Raw genomic sequence first — 22954 nt, forward strand, 5'->3', positions numbered from 1 at the left:
GCAACGTGAGATTTCTGGAGTTTCCTTGACTAAGTCATTTCATTTACCTGGATTTATTGCACTAGTTTTTTTGCTAACAACTATTTGATTCATCTCTGCCTGTTCTTACTGGAAGTTTGTGGAATATATCTAGAAAATCACAGAATCAGCATACTGTTCTCTGCCTTTGGGTATTTGAACTCTGAAATATGGATACTGCCACAGCTGGACTTTTTAATGTGGAATAATCTGGAGTATGATTGGATATGCAGATACTTTGCTGAATTGGATACAGTTTGCTCAGAAAAATGGTTTTGGGAGGGAAGTTAAAATGAGTGCTACAGTTGGATCAGAGGAGACCTCTTTCACAATGGACAAAGATATTTCATCTGTGGACTACAAGATGCTCTTGGGTAGAGTTGAAGCTGAATTGTAGGAGATTTGCATGGAGGAGATGGAGGAGTACACTCCTCTTGTGGCATAGACGAAGACATTGTGGCGCAGAGACCCTTTCAGGATCTTGGGAATAAATCATTTTGAGCTGCACAGTTGATGGCAGCATCAAATAAGTCTGAAGAAGCCACCTTTTGAAGTGTGCGAGACCTGAACCAGGTATGTGCTTTTATGTGCAGTGTGTCTAAATAGTTCCTAGCTCTGTGTAGTGAGGCTTCTGGGGAAAAGATCTAAGTAGTTTTCTAATTCATATCTACTATGGTGTATATTGGTTCTGACCACTTAAAGTACTGAAGTGCAGAAAATAGCAAAGCACCAAAATTTTTGCAGGAGAGTTTATAGTAGGTACTATGGATTCAACATACATCATGGTATATAACTGGTACATCATGTTTATAATGTGTATATTAGTGCAGGATAATTACTGCAAAATGGACTGTGAATAAATATATGTTAAAGCAAAGCTGAGTGTTATACACCATTGCATAATAGAAAACTGCTATTTGTGCCAGTGGGATTGAATCCAGTGCGAGTTTTCTAGTGGTTTGATCACTTGTCTGTGGAAAGGAGCAATGAAGTTCCCTATCCAGGGATTTTGGTTGAAAGGTTTGGAGGAGATTTTAGAAGAGTCTGATAAAATTGTTTGGCTATAAATTATAGTGGTGCTGGTGCCATTAGTTTGATAGATCTTAAATGTGCATCATATATATACCACTAGTTTCCTATGCTTCTCTAGTTTACTTGTAACTGTAATTTTTCTGTAACTTTACAGTTATTCTGTAAACTTTATATCTATAAATAAAATAAATTTGAAGTAAACTGTATCTATAAACCTAAAACAGTTATTCTGTAACTTTACAGTATTTTTTCTGTAACTTTACAATTTAACTCTGTAATTGTAACAAGTTACAATTAACTGTAACTTGTAGTTTGTCTACCAAGGAGAAAATACTTGTGTGTGCTTAAACTGTTACGTAGCTTAACATTCACATGTGCAGAATATGTTCAGGGGATGGCAGTCAATTGAGTTAGTGTGTTTAAGTTTCTTCCTGTTAGTAACAGTAGTACACAAACATTTGTTTTGTTTCAATTTTTGAAAGTAAGATGCTAGTATAATTTAAATTGAGTGCTGATTGGAAGCTAGCTTTTAACACATTAAAACACATTAAAAGCTTCCTAAACTTTGTCCGAATTTTCTGAAATAGACTTGGAAATTGTTTCTGTTTAATTCATTAACTACAGAAAGTACTTCCTAAAAACCAGAACTGACCTGCTTTGAGTTCCTGATGCCCTTCAGAACTGTAGGTGTAGTCAATTGTAAGATGCTAAGCAAGCCTTCCTGTTTTTTCCAGTCAATTGATTTCTTAACTGTGAGTGAAATAGCTGCTAACTAGTCAAATTAAGATGAAAGTAATGCTGTTCTCAGTAGAGACTTATGTAGCCAAAAGCTGGTTTACAGGTCACCAGACTGATTTAAAACCAGTGACTTTAATCGTTGCTGTATTATTTTTTTTTCCTTTAAAATTCAGCAGGCTAGGTACTGTTTGTCACTCTCAGTTGCTTGTGTTGCTTTAATATAGCATAGCTCTCTGATCTTGGTGTCAGTTTTTGCAATTTTTAAATCCAACAATAAAAAAACCCTAGCTTTTTCACATTTCTTTATTGCTTTGCCCAATTGCTTTGCCCAAATAATACAACTTGATATACGGCTGTTCCTGTGGTAGGGCTTTGCCTTGTTCTCCAGTTGCTTTATTTATTGAGCTTTATACCTCCTAGCACCTTGTGTTAGACATGGAGAGAAATAAACTGCTATATTTGTGATCAAGAAATGAACATGCTATAAGCATGTTCTTGTCTATGTTTCTCCTACTCCTGCTTCTGGTCTTAATGCACAGTCTCCAAATATCAGTTGTTTCTTCTAGTTGTTACACAACTGAGTATTTTGGTGATACAATTGATACTTAGGAGTATGTAGGAAATCACTGTTATTCTTGATATAAGTAGTGTGGTGTATACTGTGCATAAACCTTATTGACTTTCTGTGTATTTTTCATTTCAGAACCTATTCGGTAGCAAGGCAACAACTGGGAAATGTTGGTACATCCATTGTGTGGAAGGAACGTGACCCATCTAGGAATGACAAAAGCAAAATGCTTGATAAATCCCAGCTCAGCTTTCAACAATTGGGAAAATGTGGGGGAAAAAGTCTGAAAGAAAACAAAACTTAAATGCCAAGACAAACTTAGTCAGGAAGACTGAGAAATCATCTCTGATTAAAGAAACAAGACTATGGAAGAGACATTCAGACTTTTGATGAAGTTCTTGTAGGACTACCAGCAACTTGCAGTTAGTGTAAACAAAATCTGGTCATGTTCCACGTAGGCACACCTTGTTCAGGTGACTTCCGTGGTTTATGCTGAAGAGGATTTGTGTAACTTGAGTGGAGGGTGTCAGCTAAACTTAGTCATTGAATCTCTGATGTTGACATCTCTTAATGTCTTGCATCTGACATAATGCTGATAACACTTGATGTAGCAATTTCAGCTGTTGCAAGACCTAAGAGCTTCTGGCGCCTGTGGTGGTCTATCCATATTTTGCAGGGTTGCACAGAGACTAAACAACAGATGAAATGGTACTGTGAGATAAAATATCAGTCAATTCACCTTGCTTGGCTTTCAGAGCCAGGTTCTGCCAGCCTTCTCTGCATGCTTTCTGTCTATAGTTGAATGATCATCTGAGTTCATGAGCTTCAGCACCGTGGGAATCAATGACTGAAGATGGAAATCATTTATTGTCCTGTTTGTAGGCTGACTGTATGTCCTTATTTGAAAAGAACAGGATTTCTAATACAGTCTTTTAGAATTAGCTTCTGGTGGTGCTGTGCTTACTTGCCTTCCTCCTTCAAATGCGCAGCATCTCTTTATTTGTCATCATGCCACACATTAGAGATACATATATGAAAATCTGTCAGTTCATAGGATTGGGTTTCTGATTTATTCTTGGAAATCAAGAGGTGCATGTAGATTCATTTGCAGGTCCTGCAATTTAGGATATCCAGTCACAAGAGTGATAAACATATATTCGAAACATTTCATATATAATACAACTCTACAGTATTTAGCAAGAACTTCTTGTTATTCTGTTGCTCAAGCAAGTGCTGTTATCCCTGATGGCAAATTAACTGCTCCTATTTCTTAATTGATTGAAATCCTTATTGAGGCAGTCTTGTACTTTCTGCTGAGATGAGGATGTTTCTGTTCCTTGATTCTGAAGTTGCTGTGTAGTCATGTGCTTCTCATCAGTCCTTGTGCTCTCCTGTACAAGTACAAACCACTAGTTTTACTGTGAGCAAATAAACATTATGCTTGAGCTACATGGGATGTTTCCTGACTGATCTTCAGGACCTGCAGTAGCAAATAGCTGGACAGAGAAGGAGCATACTATCTGACTTGCTTCTCATTTGAGAATATGCTTTGAATGTGGCTATACTTGGCAAGAAAGAAGCTATTTGGCAATGTCTGCTGTAGTTTTCTTGGACCTTCAGGAGCCTTGCTGTGAACCTGCTGAAAACCATGAATTCATTTCTTGTGCTGTACCAGAGAGCAGCACACTTGCAAACCTTGCCTTGTGTAGTACGGGATGTGGGGAAGGAATTAATCTGTGAAAGGCTGTGCATATACCACATCCCTTGATGTAGGGTGAGCCATTTTGGTTTTGGAATTATATCCACCTTATACTGGTGCACTTGTTTTCTTCCCATTCCTACCTGAACTCAGCTTGACTGTGATAACTGAATTAGGCCTTTGCCAAGCAGTCCGTCTTCCCTAAAAAATAAGTCTATTCTTTATTGTACATGATTTACTAACAGATTTTGAGAAACTCTTTAAGTGAAATGACTTGCAGAAGTATTCTGCATCTCTGAAGTCCTCATGTCTACGTGTTTTAAAACTCAAGGTAATCATTTGCTATAGCCAATCTCAAATGACTCCACTAACAGGTCATTGCTGTTCATCAAGTACATTGTGAAATCTGTATGAGGTACTCGGTGTTACTTGTGAACAACATAACTTTTTAAGAATGGTGTGGTTTTAACTGTCCTTCAAGGGTAACATGAGTCTTTGCTGTGTTTTCATGTTAGGGGCTTAACGTACCTCTGGTTACTGCCAAAGTATTTTAAAACTTAAATTCCTTTGTGATACCATGTTTCAGAGTAGTTGGTGTTTAACGATGAGATGCCATCTACTGAAGTCAGCTGCACCATATTTTCAGAAAATGTCTCAAGTATAGCATAATGATGCTGAACTTTAAACTCTTTGAACTGTAAAATGGATCTTCTTTTGTTTGGGGGATGTACTCAGAAGACTGTTGGGTCTGAGCACTTAGTGGATCTTTCAGTAGCATTGTGGCAAGCATGAGGAATATATGCTTTTAACTTTCAATATACCGGTGAGCTTTAACTTTTTTATCTTAAGTCTTCATCTTAATGCGCATCTCCTGTACTCTTATTTTTTACTTCCTGTCGGTGTTTAGAAACACTGCTTTTTATTTTATATGTATTTTTGCATACTTGCTTCTGTGCTTTAGCATTACTTTGTATATAAAGTGTGAAATCCAATTTTTCAGTCTGAGAAAGCATGTACAGGTAAGGAATAGGGAATTGCTCTGAGGAGTAATCTGAGGCAGAGGACAGTGCATTGTAGGCTACAAGACCAGGCTAAAATAGTGCCTTTGTAGCAGTGCTCTGTATGAGTAGAGCAATCTTTTGAGGTAACTCTGAGGACATTTATACTTCTGGTAGATATTTTTGAGATTCAAATCTACAGTGTTTGTCTGCATTTGAGGAGTTATCTGTAGATGATAATCATGAGGTTAAAAATTCACCCTTGTCAAGGGAAGAAAAAGCCCAGATTTCAAACTGGTACACAAGCATGGCAAGAATACTATTAAATCAATATGTAGTAAGTGTATTGAGATGTGTCTCTTCACTAGAAGGTAACCATGTAAAGACTGAGCTGTGTAATGGTGTTACTGTCTTGAACTTGGGTCGCTGAAATTGCATTTATATTTTGCTTTCTTTTCCTGTAGTCTAATACACTTAATTATCCAAATCTGTATCGGACAACTAAATATAAAATGAATATGCAGGATATGTCTTCACCCTGCTTACTATGCTATGTTAGTGAAATCTTAACAAGATGTGTTGCCTGTCATGTTGCAGCTGCTTGTAGTGCTAGCAAAGTGACAGGCAGCTGGGTTAGAATGTGGCTATTGCCCAAATCATTTATCAATAGGAGTATTCCATAAAAATGTGCAAGATGTTCACCTTTTCCAAAGGGCTGAAAATGCTACTTCTGTAATGTGTCCGGCCATAACAATCAGAACAGTATAATGGAAGGAAAAAATCAGCATGTTAAAAGATTGGGATTAATGATTTTGAAATGTGTTGTTTTGTATGTGGTTTGTTTTTAACGGTGTTTGTTATATTTAGCCATATCCAGAAGATCCAGCAGTGTACAAACCACTCTCCCAGGAAGAGCTGCAAAGGATAAAAAATGAAAAGAAACAGAAACAAAATGAGAGGAAACAGAAGATATCAGAGAATCGCAAACATTTGGCCAGCGTACGGGTTGTACAAAAGAACCTTGTCTTCGTGGTAGGGCTATCTCAGCGTTTAGCAGATCCAGAGGTGAGTGGTTCGCACTGGCAGATCTTCCTCCTAACTTACTGTCAAAGAGCCATTGCAATACCGTTGTGCCTGCTCTTGTCTGTGTTCTGATGGGTATAAAATGAAGCAACACTGGAAAGGTTCACTGCTTCTGAGGCTCCCTCTCATAAGGGAACTTACTCAGCTTCCTATTCCAAAATAGACTTAGTAAGTGTTTGTGTTTGCTTTTGAGAGTACAGATGCTCTATTTTATTTTTTTTTTTAAGGAAATTGTTCTTTGTTTAAAAATGGCTTCTTGTTAACCTAAAAATAAGTTTAAGAACTTTTCAGGTACTCCTTTTCCTAGGCAGAATCTGCTGGCAGAATACAGCTGTGTTATGTGCCACATATTCTAAAATGGGAGCTTGGTTGAATTATAAAGTGTAGCACAGACCTGTAGGGACATAAGAAAAAAGCCAGCGCCTGAAATGTAGCTAGGAAAGAGCATAAGGGTGGTGTCAATTGAAGGAAGAGTGTTAGTAAGAGGAAGATCCAGGATAGAGTTGGCTTGCTACTCTGCATCATCAAAAAGAAACTTTTGGTTTGGAAGACTGTTTAAAATGTTTTATTTACTTCCATCATCAGTCATCTGCATGTGGCTAATGGAATTAGGGCTAATGAGTAAAAGTACTTTGAATTAGAAGTTAAATTCACTTTGAGATTGGACTAAATTGTCTGGAGAAATCTCAGCTAGAAGTAGCAGTTTCTGAGGACTTGCAGCATATGGTCTGCGTTTCGGTAGACTGGGAAGGAACAAAAGTAAAAAGCTGCTTTCAGTTGAAGGGGGGGGGGGAAGGGATATGAAGGGAAGAGAAAAATAGAAGTTAAACTCATCTGGTGTATAACATTTCAGTTTCTACAAGAATACAGCAAAAAGTATTTGCAAGCAATTGTCAACACTGGCTTGTTGCTGTTACTGAAAACTATGTTCTGTTTTTTGTCCAAATAGAGGATTTCTGAGAGAAATAATAATATATATAGTTAATTTTTTATTTAGCTGCAGGTAATTCCTCACTGGATACATGAAGCTATTAGAAGTGGGTTTGCTGGTGTAGTAAGGTGTGGCAGTCTGGAGTTGTACTAGGTTTGTTGGTAGCAGTATTCTCACTGACATAACCAGAAGATAATGTATCCTTATTGAATATTGCCTATTGCAGCAAGTTGACTTGATTTCCAAGAAACCTAGCTTGAAAGAGAGAGATGGGCTAAGAAAAAAAAAAAGTATTCAATATGTTCAGTTTATGTTTTCCACTTAAGCAGGCAAAAAAATTCTCCACAAATAAAAATGACCTGGGAGATATGCTGCTCTTTGCTCATTCTGAATCATTGTGATCTGTGGATCGTAATGGAGTACACGTAGATCCGCTTCTGCTGGCATGCTTTTGTAAAAACTGTGAAGGCCACACTGCCATCTCTTAATAGGAGTATAATCTGCAAGATACTTGAAGAAACTCTGTTACTCAGCATTATCGGTCTCATCTGCAATGATGCATGAGGGTGGGTGTAGGATCTGTCAAGAAGGATTTAGGTCAGGTGAAGCCAGAAGAAATCAGTGGGTGACTGGTTGTAGTTCTACAGGATGTTCCAAATGTGATTAATTTTGTTAAATCTTGAGGATGTTGATGCTCCCTTGAGAAGGGAGACGAGCTGGTTCAGTAAAGAAGTTCTTGGTTCAGTACAGTTTAACTGTACTCTCCAGTGTTAATATGGAAGACAGAGCTGGGGAAACCAGTCTTCCTTTCTAACCTTTCAGGTTATTGTCTACAGCTAGAAACACCCATAGTTTCTCTAGCTTCATTTTAGTTCAGTACTTCTGCACCTCCTTACCTCATGGGGGTAGCAAAAGTCTTTTGGTAGAGAATGTGTCAGATATATTGCCAATTCCATTGACCCACAGGTAATCATTATTCAGCAGAGTTGCATAACATGCTGGAGATGTTCCTGTTTTGCGCAGGATCCCTAGATGGTGTGTTAGTAATAACTGATGCAGTGAAGGGCAAGACAGGAGTATTTTTTTTCTTCAGGGATGTGATATTCACTCATTTATTTCAGCATGATGTTGATTCTGAAATGTTTTTTTCTTGCCCCTGGGAAGTGTCATATATTGTCTTCCTGTACTGAGTCTGGTCATCTGAAAAATTGAGGCTATCTTGAGCTGTTTGGTATATTTCTCTACAGAGTGGGGCAAGTGAGCCAAGATTTAGCATCTTTTTCCTAGCTGTTAATATATCTGAATTAAAGTTCAGGGTGGTTATTTATTTTAAAACTGGAATTAATATGATTCTTATTTTTTCCCTGAAATTATAAAATACATGTATTTCTTGCTGATTGGATTTATTATGCGAGGGCAGGGTTTGGGTAATCTAAATACCCAAAGAAATTTAAAAAATACAACATAAAATGTTGAATATTATTTCAGTTCTTTACTGCAGTTGCAGGTTATTCTGTATTGCAAGTAACTGTTTCACATTAGAGGACAAAACTACATGCTCTCCTCTTTGTAGAAGAGACCTGTTTTTATTAGTTAAAGGCTTTAGTTGAACATTTAGAGAAGAATAAGTACAGCCCTGTATGAATTAATTTCCCAACATACCACTTTGATTTTCTTTCCTTGTAGGTTTTGAAACGACCAGAATATTTTGGGAAGTTTGGTAAAATACATAAAGTTGTCATTAATAACAGCACATCATATGCAGGCTCACAGGTAAGCCAGAGGCCCTTGTGATTTTATTTATTCCTTTAGAGAAAATACACATGTGCAGAGTGAATCTGGGGCTCCCTATTTCTGATAAAGCAATAGGTTAAAGAAGTAAAAACAAAACAAAAAAACAGTATTGCAAAAATCAAATTATTGTGAAGTTACTGAGGCACTGTCCAACCAAATTCTCAAAGTTGGATATAAGATGCAGTGTAAAAAGATGGAAAAACTGGGAGACAGGATGAGAACCTTCAAAGAGGCAGCAATGTGGCATTTATGTACTAATCTGCTTTCCAGAGATAAAATACCTTTATTTTTAGAACTTTCAGGCAGTGTGTTGTTGCGATTTATTTTTTTTTTCTTTTCCCCATTCTTTATGCATCATATCTAAATTTTTATGAATTCTACCATTTTTGTCAGTTTTTCTGTAAAAACATTTAGCCTTGAGTATACTAGTTTAAGTGAGCTGCTAAAAGGTAACTTTATTTTCATAACTTTTGGGGGGAAGGAATAAAATAAATATAATATGGTTTGTTTTCTTTCTAGGGTCCAAGTGCCAGTGCATATGTAACCTACATCCGGTCAGAAGATGCTCTCAGAGCCATACAGTGCGTCAATAATGTGGTGGTAGACGGCAGAACACTTAAGGTGGGAATATTTTACATTATTACGTGTATGTGCTAGGCCACTAATATCAGTGCATAGTATAAAATTTTATGTGTATGGATACGCTTGTGTTGATGAACAGAAATGTCCAGTTTATTGGGATTGTGTTTTGACCTATTTTCTTAGCATTAATCACAATATAGAAGCTTAGTGAGCTTCCAGCAGGCAGTGTTTTAGGGGGTTAGCAGGTAACATCTTAAAACAAAAGTTTGAAACAAAGGAGAAAAAGCACCACCATCTCCTTTCCACAATGACTTTTTTGCTTTATAGCTTAATAGCACAGTATGAAAACCTATTTGCTTTTACAGAGCTTTTCTGTAGTGCAAACATTGCACCTCTCAAGCTCCATAGGAAATGCGAGTTTTTTCCTTTTGGTACCACACAGTATGCTAGAGATTGGAAGGGACCTCAAAAGATCATCTAGTCCAATCCCCCTGCCGGAGCAGGAACACCTAGATAAGGTTACACAGGAATGTGTTCAGGCGGGTTTTGAATGTCTCCAGAGAAGGAGACTCCATGACCTCCCTGGGCACCCTGTTCCAGTGTTCTGTCACCCTCACTGAGAAGTTTCTTCTCAAGTTTAAGTGGAACCTCTTGTGTTCCAGTCTGTACCCATTACAAGCTATCATTGTTTGCCACTGAGTAGAGCCTGGCTCCACCCTCGTGACACTCCTGCTTTATATATCTATATACACTAATAAGGTCACCCCTCAGTCTCCTCCAAACTATAGAGACCCAGCTCCCTCAGTCTTTCCTCATAAGGGAGATGCTCCACTCCCTTAATCATCTTACTTGCCCTATGCTGGACTCTCTCCAGCAGCTCCCTGCCCTTCTTGAACTGAGGGGCCCAGAACTGGACACAATATTCCAGATGCGGTCTCACCAGGGCAGAGTAGAGGGGAAGGAGGACCTCTCTCGACCTACTAACCACCCCCTTCTAATACACCCCAGGATGCCATTGGCCTTCTTGGCCACAAGGGCACAGTGTTGGCTCATGGTCATCCTGTCGTCCACTAGGACCCCCAGGTCCCTCTCCCCTACACTGCTCTCTAACAGGTCGTTCCCCAACCTATACTGGAACCTGGGGTTGTTCCTGCCCAGATGCAGGACTCTACACTTTCCCTTGTTATATTTCATCAAGTTGCTCCCTGCCCAACTCTCCAGCCTGTCCAGGTGTTGCTGGATGGCAGCACAGCCTTCTGGCATGTCAGCCACTCCTCCCAGCTTAGTGTCATCAGCAAACTTGCTGATAGTACACTCAATTCCCTCATCTAAATCATTGATGAATATATTAAATAATACCGGTCCCAGTACTGACCCTTGAGGCACTCCACTAGATACAGGTGTCTGTGTAAACAGGTATTCAAGCTGACTGGGCGAAATCAATGACTGTAGAAAATCATCTAGTTAATATTAATTTCCTGATCCCGCTACAAAACATTAACCAGTTTCATGTAATGCAAATTCATGACTACTTATTTGTCTTCTTAGCATTATGAATGCAAATATTTACAGAGGCTCTTCATTTGATGTTTATTTAGATAGGATGAAAATAGAAATACATCCTAATTATCTAATCCTCAAGTATATAGATTTCTCACAAATGGACTTCCTAGTCCATCTGCATAAAAAAAAAATGCGCTATGGTGGAACTCCAAATCTTGTGAAGGAATTTTTTTTTATTTCCTGAAATACAGCTGTTTCGGGGTTTGTTTTTCGTGCACTGTGAAAGGCAACCGTAACTTCAAGTACCTAAGTAATGATTTTTTTTTTTTTTTCAGGCATCATTAGGTACAACAAAATATTGCAGTTATTTTCTAAAAAATATGCAGTGTCCAAAACCAGACTGTATGTATCTACATGAGCTGGGAGATGAAGCAGCCAGTTTCACAAAAGAAGAAATGCAGGTATGTGTAATGAGTGGGAATGGCATTAAATGTGGCATGTATGTGTATTACTATATATGATTTATTCAAATATGTGTATAACATAGCCTTCTGCTGAATGTTATGGCAGAGATGAACTTTGAAATCCAGAAAGTGATTAACCAGTTGGATATTGCAAGTTATATTTTTTCATTGTGTGCTGCTTTTAAAGGCTGTAAAGCCTACCTAGGGTTGAAAAGATGGAGTTTATTCTTGGCAGAGAATTCAGATAACATCAAGTTAGCTACTTGCATTTTGTCCATACCAGTGCAAGGCAGCACACTCTTTTAAGTCTCTGTGAAAAAAAATTAAGGCAGATCTGGGTTTTCCTATAGGTTTCGTGTGTGTGGCCAGTTACCATGGCTGTGATTTGATCATGCTGTCTTAATTCACATAGCCCTTTTAGCTTGTGAAGAATGTAGAAACTGTGTGCAAATAAAAGACTGAGGTTATATGGTATGTGGGTTGTTCTGTTCTTTAAGTCCCCATCCAAATGATGACCAGCACATATTTTGTGTTTGATTGCCAGTGCATGATCAACTAACAGCTTCAGAAATTTGTTGGCAGTAACTTCATTATCTCTTCTCAGAGCTGTAACAACTAGTCCACAGATTGTTAGTATGAGTTTTAGGCTGTGTTTTGTTACCTGACATGACTCTGGTAACCTTCTTGACAAGTTTTTTGAGGCTCTTTTGGAATTCCTCATTCTCAGCAAAGCAGTTTCCTACCCAGAGAGCTTGATAGTGTCAGCAAAGAACTTGCTCTTCACTCCTTTCTTATGTGTACTTATGATGTTGCGTAAAACTGATACCGTTCATAGTCGTCAGTTGCTTCTGCACCCTGAAAGAGCAGCCAGTCATACCTTTGCCTTTCTATCCTTGAACCAGCTTCAATCCACACAGGAACCTTTTCTTCATCCCAGGGCAGCTTCGTGAATAACTTCCAGTGGGAAACATCATCAAACAAAAGCTTTTTTTGAAATTTTGTGAATCCTCTTTATTTATGCTTATGGACGCTATCATAAAATCCCATCATGCTAGTCAAGTAGAATTCCCCTTTACAGAAGATGTACAGCCTGATTCCTGGCAGATGGTGTTTATCAATGAACTTCTAATAGTCTCAGCGATGGAGGTTGAACTTAAGCCCATAGTTAACAGGATCTTTTCTACAGCGCTTTATAGAAGGCAGTGGCAATCTGTCAAGTCCTCTGGCCTAACTGCCAGTTAAAATTGATAGGCTGCATACCTTGACCAGGAATTCAATCTCACATAATCATAGAATCACAGAATAGTTAGGGTTGGAAAGGACCTTAAGATCATCAAGTTCCAACCCCCCCTGCTGTGGGCAGGGACACCTCACACTAAACTGTCACCCAAGGCTCTGTCCATCCTGGCCTTGAACACCACCAGGGATGGGGCATTCACAACTTCCCTGGGCAAACCATTCCAGTGCCTCACCACCCTAACAGGAAAGAACTTCCTCCTTATATCCAATCTAAACTTCCCCTGTTTAAGTTTTAACCCATTACCCCTTGTCCTGTCACTACAGTCCCTAATGAAGAGTCCTCCAAAGTATCGCTATAGGCCCCCTGCAGATACTGGAAGGCTGCTGTGAGGTCTCCATGCAGCCTTTTCTTCTCCAGGCTGAACAGCCCCAACTTTCTCAGCCTGTCTTCATACAGGAGGTGCTCCAGTCCCCTGATCATCCTCGTGGCCCTTCTCTGGACTTGTTCCAACAGTTCCATGTTTTTTTTTATGTTGAGGATACCAGAACTGCACACAGTACTCCAAGTGAAGTCTCATGAGAGCGGAGTAGAGGGCAGGATCACCTCCTTCGACCTGCTGGTCACGCTCCTTTTGATGCAGGCCAGGATACGCTTGGCTTTCTGGGCTGTGAGCACACACTGCCAGCTCATGTTCGTTTTCTTATCGACCAGCACACCCAAGTACTTCTCCACAGGGCTTCTCTGAATCTCTTCCCAACCTGTAGCTGTGCCTGGGATCGCTCTGACCCAGGTATAGAGCTTGCACTTGGCCCTGTAGCCTATCAACCGAACCACACAGTTTGGTGTCATCAGCAAACTTGCTGAGGGTGCACTCAATCCCACTGTCCATGTCAGCGACAAAGATGTTGAACAACACCGGTCCCAACACTGATCCCTGAGGGACACTACTCATTACTGGTCTCCAGCCGGACATTGAGCCATTGACCACAACTCTTTGTGTGCAGCCATCCAGCCAGTTCTTTATCCACCGAGTGGTCCATGCATCAAATTGATGTCTCTCCAATTTAGAGACAAGGATGTTGTGTGGGACAGTGTTGAACGCTTTACACAAGTCCAGGTAGATGATGTCAGCTGGTCTACCCCTGTCCATCAGTTCTGTAGCCCCATCATAGAAGGCCACTGAACTGGTCAGGCAGGATTTCCCCTTAGTGAAGCCATGCTGGCTGTCACCAAGCACCTTGTTGTTTTTCATGTGCCTTAGCATGTCTTCCAGGAGAATCTGCTCCAAGATTTTGCCAGGTACAGAGGTGAGACTGACTGATCTGTAATTCCCTGGGTCATCCATTTTCCCCTTCTTGAAAATGGGGGTTATATTTCCCTTTTTCCAGTCATCGGGAACTTCACCTGACTGCCATGATTTTTCAAATATGATGGCCAGTTGCTTAGCAACTTCATTCGCCAGCTCCTTCGGGACCCACGGATGGATTTCATCAGGTCCCATGGACTTGTGCACATTCAGGTTCTTACGATGGTCTCGAAACAGACCCTCTCCTACAGTGGGCCTAAGGTCTTCATTCTCACAGTCCTTGTGTCTGCCTTCCAAGACTTGGGTGGTGTAGTCAGAGTCTTTGCCAGTGAAGACCGAGGCAAAGTCATTCAGAACCTCAGCCTTCTCCAAATCCTGTGTAGCCAGTTCTCCTGATAGCTTCCTGAGGGGGCCTGCATTCTCCCTAGTCTGTTTTTTATTTGCTATGTACCTGTAGAATCCCTTCCTGTTACCTTTCACATCCCCAGCCAAGTTTAATTCTAACTGGGCCTTAGCTTTCCTAACCTGGTCCCTAGCTTCCCGGACAACATCACTGTGTAAGAGTTTCTTTAGAAATCTTGAGTGGATCCTAGTTGATCATGGTGACTTAAATGAATTTTCCTTTCTTGTTCCTTGTTATATTTCTTAAACTTTCTTTTTGATTTCTTACTGCTTTTTTTTTGAAATTGTTGGAAATTACTGGAGTGTATGGTGCTTTGTGGAGTTTGCGTTAGTGTCAGTGAATGACACATTTATTTAATGAGATTGAATGTTTGTTGTCACAAACTTTGATTATTTAGAAAAAAAATAGAATTCTTAATGGATTAACTTATGTTCTGGGCTCAATAATTGCTAATAGAACTAAACATTGTGACAAACTGAAAACGGTGAAAAGTACTGGTAGAACTTCAGGAAGTCTCTGAAAGTCAGGTTGGGAGTTTAGGGTTAGTATAAGTTGGAGATGCTAAGTTTGGGCCCTGGGTTGCTTGTCGTAAATAAAGTACAATTATTGTAAGCTCCTATATAGGTTTTTAATCTTGTGTCTTTCTTACATTTATGTGGCAGCTGAGTGAGCTTAGGAGTACGCTGATGTTCAGTCTTTTGCCACTGAAGTCTTAAGCAAGATGAGATATCTAGGAAAGCGTTGCCTTACTTGGCTGTTTAATGTTTGCAGTGCAGATCTGTCCATCTGAGCTAGTTGCTTATATTCCATTCATAGTGGATGGTAAAAGAAGCATTTCCAGGGTGCAGTATATATCGTAAAGTTTGCATTTAGGTGAACTACACTCTAGAACCATACTTTTTTCTACTGTAAGTAGTAACTTGGTTGTACTGACAGAGTTGATAAAAATGACGCATACACTAGATGTTTCAGTGTCTTTTTTGAGGGTTGTGTAGGCTGACTACCTAGAGACATGTTCAGAACCAGTCAGTATCACAGAAATGGAGAATGAAGTAGCGAAAAATTTGAGATATTTGTAGTGTTTGACTGACTTGGAGTATTCGAATGGGTTATGCACCTGCCTTTCTAAAGGAGCCCATAAGGGAATCTAGTTTCTCATCCTTACTGTTTTTTGAATTTTGTCAGCTATTCCTATTATTCTATATTTTTTTAAAGCAAGTAATGCTTTTAAAGAAAAGTTTTTACTATACTGTTTTGTATCTTGATTCAGCTCATTACAATACTTAACTTGCAAGTAGTAGTTCTTATGTTGGAGTAGTGTAACAGCCTACAAAAATGGAAATGTCCATCTTGAATGTATTTTAGATACCACTTTAAATGTTGGGGGTGTGGATCTTGCTGGTGTTGTTTTAGCTATTTAGCCACAGAATGTTACAGATAAACTAGACTGAAAAATACTCTTCAATATCTGAAAGCAAGAAATTGTTCTCATGAATTAATTGAAGGAGTTAAGACTTTCAATTTTTAAGTTATTAAAAAATAATGATTTATCAGTTATTGCTCAGAATATACTGATTGTAATGTGATAGTTCACACTCGGACCACCTCAGCGGGTTTTATTAAACTAGTATAAAATTGCCTCCATTTTGGAACTTCTGGTTTGAGACTCTTTGCTCCTTCCCATCTTTTGAAAAGCTTCGTATGCTTGACATATCAAATGCAGACTGCCTGGGAGATTTAGCTGTTCATGATTTAGAAAGTATATTGTGAAGCTCTTGATTAGAACTGAAGAGCAAATTCTAATAAGGTTGTAACTATTTTTCTGCTTTAAAACTCTCAAAAGAAATTTATAGACTTGTCTAGAAATCACTTGGATGTATTTACAAGCTGTAAATTTGTTGAGATTACACCTGCTGAAATTGAGAATCACTGCTTTGCATTTGTCAGGGTTTACCTGTTCAGTTGTTAAAGCTCAGTTACTTAGCTTTGGGATTTAGATACCTAAGTTATATGATTTTGGGATTTTAAATCTTGAGAAAAATATTATACAAGTACTTGTTCACTGTCTTTTTATCTTAGGCGGGTAAGCACCAGGAATATGAACAGAAACTACTGCAAGAATTATACAAACTAAACCCTAACTTTCTCCAATTATCTACGGGTACAGTTGACAAGAACAAGAACAAAGTGACAGCACTGCAGAGGTATGATGCGTAAGTACTAATGCTGAACTGCCTGGCTGTTTTCTTTCTGGTTATTCCCAAAGAAACCTTTTTTATTCCTATTGTATCCACTAAGTTGCCCACTGCTTTTTACACGATAAACTGAGACTGGTTTTGCCTGTGCAGACACACATGCATCACTTTATTTTAATACAAAGCGAGTGTGAATCTTACTTAATAAAGAACTGATTTTCTGCCAAGTGCATTTGGATCACTAGTTGGGAACAAGGTATTCTTACTCTGAAAGATGGCCTTGTAGTTTAGAAGAATATTATGTGTTTATATTAATATAAAGACCAGGTGCTAGTTTTCCTGGTATTGTGTCCTGATGTCAGTTTGTGCACTGACAACTGAGATACCTTTGAGTCTTGATACATGTGTTTTATTGGTTTTTACATCATAATTTATAGTGCAGTCCTTACATTAGATATAAAGATCTTGGAAATTGAAAGTAAAATCAGTTTCTTTTGTATGAGTAAGAATTGTGAATAAAAAATATCATTGCTTTCATCTAGCAAACTTCAGTTACGTATTTCTCTGTTGTAATTGCATATCACTCATTACTGCTTCTTAATATTCTGTTGAAGTAGCTTGTTCAGTATGTTATGAAAAGATTTCTGTCCATATGAGTACATAGTCATACAAAAATAAATGAAAGCCTGTGGTCATCAGTCCTTATGTGAATTATCCACTCAAATATTACGTTTAAGATAAAGTAATAAAGTGTTAACAATTTCCTATGCTCCTTTTTGTAGGATTTTCAAAATGAGATGGGCACAGTGGAATGTAAAAATTAGATTGCATTTTGCACTCACCTTGGCCTTGTGATCAGGGTTTGTATTGTGTGCCAGTTTATCCACTGCTGATTTTTTTTTCAGACGATAATTTGCCACTTAGCAGTGTCACTGTGCTTTAAGCAATAAAGAGGGGACTGTATCTAAAGTATTGTCAATGGATCTTGAACGAGCAGAATATAATTCTGAGAACTGATATCCCGATTGTCATATTGGGATTATTTTCTGAAACTTCTGGAGGGAAGTATCAAATGCTCTTTGACCGCAAGTGGTTGGGACCTCCAGTTGGATCTTTCTTAAGGACTGTGCCACTTCTTATTTCTTGGGTCACTGGTTCAATATTGACTTGAAAAGTAGTGGGCAGTTAGTAGAGCCAGTACAATACTTTCTGCATTTGGGTATTGATTATTTAATGTTAAAAAGTCTGAACTAATGTTCATTTGAAATTTAATTACATCCCAGCAAAACAAATTATAGCAATGAGGAAATAATGCTTTATCTGAATGGACAGCAAACTTTTAAGCCTTCAGAAAGGAATTAAGAATTGGAGCTTGGCCAGTCCGTGGTGCTGACACTTTGGCACTTGTGGGAAAAATGGCAACAAGTGGTCTGGAGTTAATTTCTCTTCAGCTGAACAGCATCATCAGAACACAGACTCTGTTTTTTGCTAATGGCTAGGCACCACCTTTTGGGTTGCAAAGTGAATTTCTTCTTGCAGCTGGGATTTTGGAATGTTTCTTGAAGTCCTGTCTCATCAGTACAAAATGTAGCTTATGAGCTGGTGAATGCATGTTGTTCGCCTTCACAGCTTTCTACACAGTCGCGATCTTGGGTTTGTCTGATTTATTGATATAGTATTAATATTTCTGGCAGTTTGTCAGAGCCTCTGACAGTTTTCTGGTTGTTCTTGTGTTTCTGGGGTACATTAACTTTGGAATTGAACAGAAGTTGATGTCTAAATAGTAGACGTTTAGTTATAAATATCCAGTTATAGAAAACAGATTTTTAAACTGTGCATAAATGCTTTTTCAAAATTGTTCTAATTTGAAAGGTCCTCGCACCTTTTTTTTTTTCTTGCTGGTGAAAGCAGAGGTAAAAATCCCCTAGTGCCACTTTGTGTATGTGGGTATTCATCTCTTTGTCACTTGATAGTCATACTGACTGACTGCCCTCTCATACAATTAAACGTATATTCCACAATTAAAACAGATCAAGCTATTTTTTCCTCCTTTTCTTTTATTTTCTTCTTTTTTCTTTTTTCTCCCCCCCCTTTCCTTCTCCTGGCCTTTTCCTAAAGAACTGAAATGAATGCTTTCTTATGCCACAAGTGGAAAACACTTGTTAAACGCTGGCTGGTCTTCTAGAAAATAGCATGCAGCTTTGAACATAACCAAATCAAAAAAGCCTATATGCACAAAAAAACACCCCAAAGCATAAAACAGTTTATTTACCTTTCTTCTTGGGTGCAAAGCTGATATATAACTGGCATTTTAAAGTTATTTTTAGTATAGAGGTGGCTTTGCACTGCAGTGGACATAAATCTTGATATTTAAAATAAATCTGTTAATGGATTGAAAGTCTTGTTATATCTGGATTACAGCTCATTTTTTATAAGGGTGACAATGTTAAATGACTGGCTCATGATATGTTTTTATGCTTTAGTGTTCAATATCTGATAGCCTTCCTATCTCTAACTTATTTCAAATGTGTACAAAGCAAAGACGGGATCTGTAAATCAGGTTAAGGCTCTCATCTGTGTACATATCTTATATGAGAAAAGATGGAGGTAGAATAACACATTTTATAAATACTGAGATTTGAGCGTAACTGGTAATATCAATTTTATCTGAATAGGAGTAAGGAACATGTTGCTATAATCAGCATTCTGACGATGAGCTTACTAAATTGTCCTAAAGATGTAGAGTAAATGTTGAAACATATAATGAACATATGAATGAAGGGGAGCATCAGGAGGAACACGTGTGTTAAAAGCTATTTTTGAAGGCTTCTTCCTTATGCAGAAAGCACTTGGACACTAAAAACAGCATCCTTAAGAAAACTGAAGGCAAAAATTAATATAAAAGAAGTGGAGAACACAAAAGCAAACCTGCTGTAGTAAGATTGTAGGGTTAGGTGACACTGACTTTGAATGCATTCAGTTATAGATGATATTCCAGCTCATTTCAATTTGTATAAAATGTAACTGTTTTCAGAAAAAACTTGGGCTTTGAGCTCATTCTTGAGCTTCCTTCAGATCTAATGTGGACTCTGAAATTAAATTTCATTTTGCTTTATAAAAGGGAAGTAATTATGGCTTTAAACTGTCAGTTAAGTGAACAGTAACTTAAATGAACAGTGTGTTGGTCTGACTGGTCTCATGGTCTGTAAATAAAGCTGTGGACTCTTGTGTAGTTATAAAACACAAACTTCATCTGTTGTGGCCAGGCTTTATAGTGCCTGGAATATAAAATGTTTTCTTGAAAAGTGATTTAGTTCATGATTTGCACAACTTAAATACGTATGGGATAAAGCAGATAATTCTGAATGAGGTGTGAGTAGGTCTGGATACTTGAAGCTGATGGAGTTTTTTGGGTTTTGTTTTGTTCTCCCTCCCCCACCTCCCCCCCAAAATGGACAAGTTTGGACTTCAGCATTGGCAGAGCAGCTGTCTGTTCAGTGAAGAAAACAGAATTCCCCCAGTTTTCTCTCTCCCCTCCCTACCCCAATAATTCTTTTTTTTAAGTCATCAACATTTAAAATCTGAGAAATGATACCCAGATAAATCTATTCTTATGGATTTTCTGGCACAAGGATTCCTTTCCCCAGTACTTATAATTTTTAGAAACACTTTCTTCATAACTTGAACTCTTCTTTTTTTTTTCTTTTTTTTCTTTTTTTTTACTCTTGCCTTTTTCCAGACCCAACAGTAATAACAAAGATGCCTGGCCATCATTACAGAGTTCAAGTAAATCAGCCAACGGTTTAACAATGGAACACAGGAAAACGCCTCCTATATTAGAAAATGGCACAGACCCAGAACACATGACTCCAGATGGTGCATACTCAGATTTCGGGTAATTGTGCTGCCTTTTATACTTCAGATAGCTTGCTTTCTCTCTCACTGGTTGGTGTGGAGGGAATGATTCTCCAGTCTCCCTCTCTGATTGGAGAACTGGATTCAAATCCCGATCAGGTCATAACAAGTTGGGCTTAGCCTAGCCCATGTCAAAAAGACTGATTGGCAGATTGTACAGGAGAACCCTAACAGGAAGTTAATAAGGGGTGGTACAGGTAAAGGCTGAGGGGGACTGAATAACTGTGGAATCAACAGCTTATATAGCTTCATGGTCCCAGCCAGAGCTAAACCCTTAATTTCTGTGCAGAAGCTTCCACAAAAGTAACACACTAGTTGCTATGCATCAGGAGGCTTGTAGTTTGGAAAAGCTTCAACAGAAGGAAGCTAAATGTTAGGGCTGAGGTCCATCACCTCTTTACAGAGGTGTGTTGCAGAAACAACTGCAGAGTAAAGGGTTCCCTGATTATTACTGTGTAACAGGAGCCAACAGGGCAGAAGATTCATCTGAGGCTTTTGTGCAGAGGAAGTAATTCATCTGCTTTCAACAACTTCCTTATTGCTAACCAATATTTTTTCCTCTTTGGTGCCCTCCTTGAATGGAACTGATGTCCTCTTCCATCATAACCATCACTTGTGGGTCCCGTGATCGTCTGTAGTCATGCTGTTAGTTTATATATATTCATGGACCCCCTTAGGTAGTAGCGATTGGGCTCATTCATAGGTGGGATGGGAAAACAACAAGGTAAACCTTAGTATTTCAAGCAGTGGGTGTTACCAATTAAGTAGCCAATATTGAACCAATGCATTAACCCTGAGTACTGTTCAAAGTGGTATCTTATTCTTAGGCTTAATAGCGGCCTCACTGAGGTGTGATCAGAGATCCTGTAGTTGCATCTCAGTAATAACATACAACTTCCATATCTTTTTTGAAAAGAATGTACTAAATTTAAGTAAAAATTTTGTAGCTGATAAGGAATTGTGTTCATTTCTGAGGAGTGGAGGCCTGCCTTACAATTAAAGGCTCCTTGCTCAGGTTCGAATATAGTAAACCTTTTCAGCACTTAGATTGTCATTAAAAGTTGTCTAACACATAGCTTTTTAAACTGCAGCATTGTGACTTTCTATCAGCGGCTTTGAGAAAAGAATTTGGCTGGAATATCAGCTCGGCAATCAGAATGATTATGTAGTGAAGAGTCTACAGCAAATACTTGTGTTATAGGTATTAAGAAATTACTAACCCAGGGCAGTTTCTTCTAAGTGGAAGAACTGTATTCATGCTGCTCAACCATTGAGCATGCTGCTCTAAATCCGTACTGGAGTGATGTTTGTTTACAAGTACATTCGTCTGATTTTTATAATCGTAAATACTTCAGCTTCAGTTATCTCTTTTGCTACTCTGACTCAAATGGTGTTCTTTTGCACAAAAATGGGTTTTATTGACAGGTTACTCTTATACAGTTTCTTTAGAATGGAGAAGAATTAATTCTGCTGGGTTTGACTAGTTATTCTGGGATGGAGAGAACACTTACAGAGAGAAGCAACCTTTATGAATTTTTGACCTTGATATGTGGCTCTATACATATTTGAACCTTGCAGCAGCAAGGGGTGTTTGAAAACAAGGTTTAGCTAGAATCTGAAGTCTGCACCCACTTAAAATAATAACTATATGTATAATTTGTGCTGATACATTATGCCTGTAATTTTACTTGTATTGCGTTCTGGCTTTTAAATGGAACTGGAATTCACGTTCTTCTGGTCCTTGTTGGTAGGACTAGTGTTTTGGGCTGTGCAGCCTGATGCTTGTGCATCTTCTCTTATGGGTAGATAAAAATGAAAGTATCCTGAAGTTGTAAAGCAGATATTTTAATCTGAACTGAAATTAATACTTCTCATTATTGTGGTATTTAGCATAATTAAGGCAACGCACAGATGCCTGTCAAAATCTTGAATCCTGAGATGTGCCATTTCAGCCAAGTCATGTTAATTTCTAGTTAATAGTTTTCTCAGGTGGTTTTCTGCTGTGTTTTACCTTTTATTCTCTTTAAGTTTGTTGGGAATTTTTTATGCTGTATCTTTCCTCCATTTTTCGCCCTTTGTCATCTCAAAACTCAGTTTTCTTACCTTGGAACTAATTTCTGCTAGTTAAAGCTCAAAGGCTGGTGGGAAGATTAACTTGCCATCAGAACTAAGTAGTTAATTTAATCTTTTACCTCTCCCCAGAGTTATTTAAGACTTGTATGGGAACTGACAAGTATTTGGAAAACAAATTTGTTCCCAAGTTTCTTTCCCATAGTAGCATAAATGGAACAGAATGCTATGGAATAGCGCCATAGTACAAGAGTTTTGGTTTTTTTGAATGGCATAGCAATACTATGAGCATGTTTAAAACTTTCCTTTTGTTCCTTAACAGGACAGTCAACAAGCAGAGTGGAGAGTGGTGGGAAGAAGTGTGCCAGTATATGGCAAATGTTTGAAATGTTTATTATATTAAAAAAAGTCTCAA

General features: G+C 38.4%; 1 protein-coding gene across 4 annotated transcripts in view; it reads left to right on the top strand.

Moving 5' to 3' along the window:
* CNOT4 (CCR4-NOT transcription complex subunit 4) overlaps positions 1 to 22954 on the top strand; it is an 85439-nt gene that overhangs the window by 38342 nt on the left and 24143 nt on the right. For 2 of the 4 annotated variants that reach the window (XM_057425640.1, XM_057425659.1), the window contains exons 3-7: positions 5921 to 6118; positions 8754 to 8840; positions 9381 to 9482; positions 11282 to 11407; positions 16439 to 16572. In XM_057425640.1, the coding sequence (XP_057281623.1) occupies positions 5921 to 6118; positions 8754 to 8840; positions 9381 to 9482; positions 11282 to 11407; positions 16439 to 16572 (647 nt within the window). The remainder of the gene's footprint in view (positions 1 to 5920; positions 6119 to 8753; positions 8841 to 9380; positions 9483 to 11281; positions 11408 to 16438; positions 16573 to 22954) is intronic. The other 2 variants (XM_057425650.1, XM_057425667.1) reach the window with 1 other exon arrangement.

This window comes from Pezoporus wallicus, unplaced genomic scaffold, assembly GCF_028554395.1.
Source record: "Pezoporus wallicus isolate ANWC-B61680 ecotype Strahan unplaced genomic scaffold, APGP_CSIRO_Pwel_v1 scaffold_3294, whole genome shotgun sequence".
Classification (NCBI taxonomy): Eukaryota; Metazoa; Chordata; class Aves; order Psittaciformes; family Psittacidae; genus Pezoporus; species Pezoporus wallicus.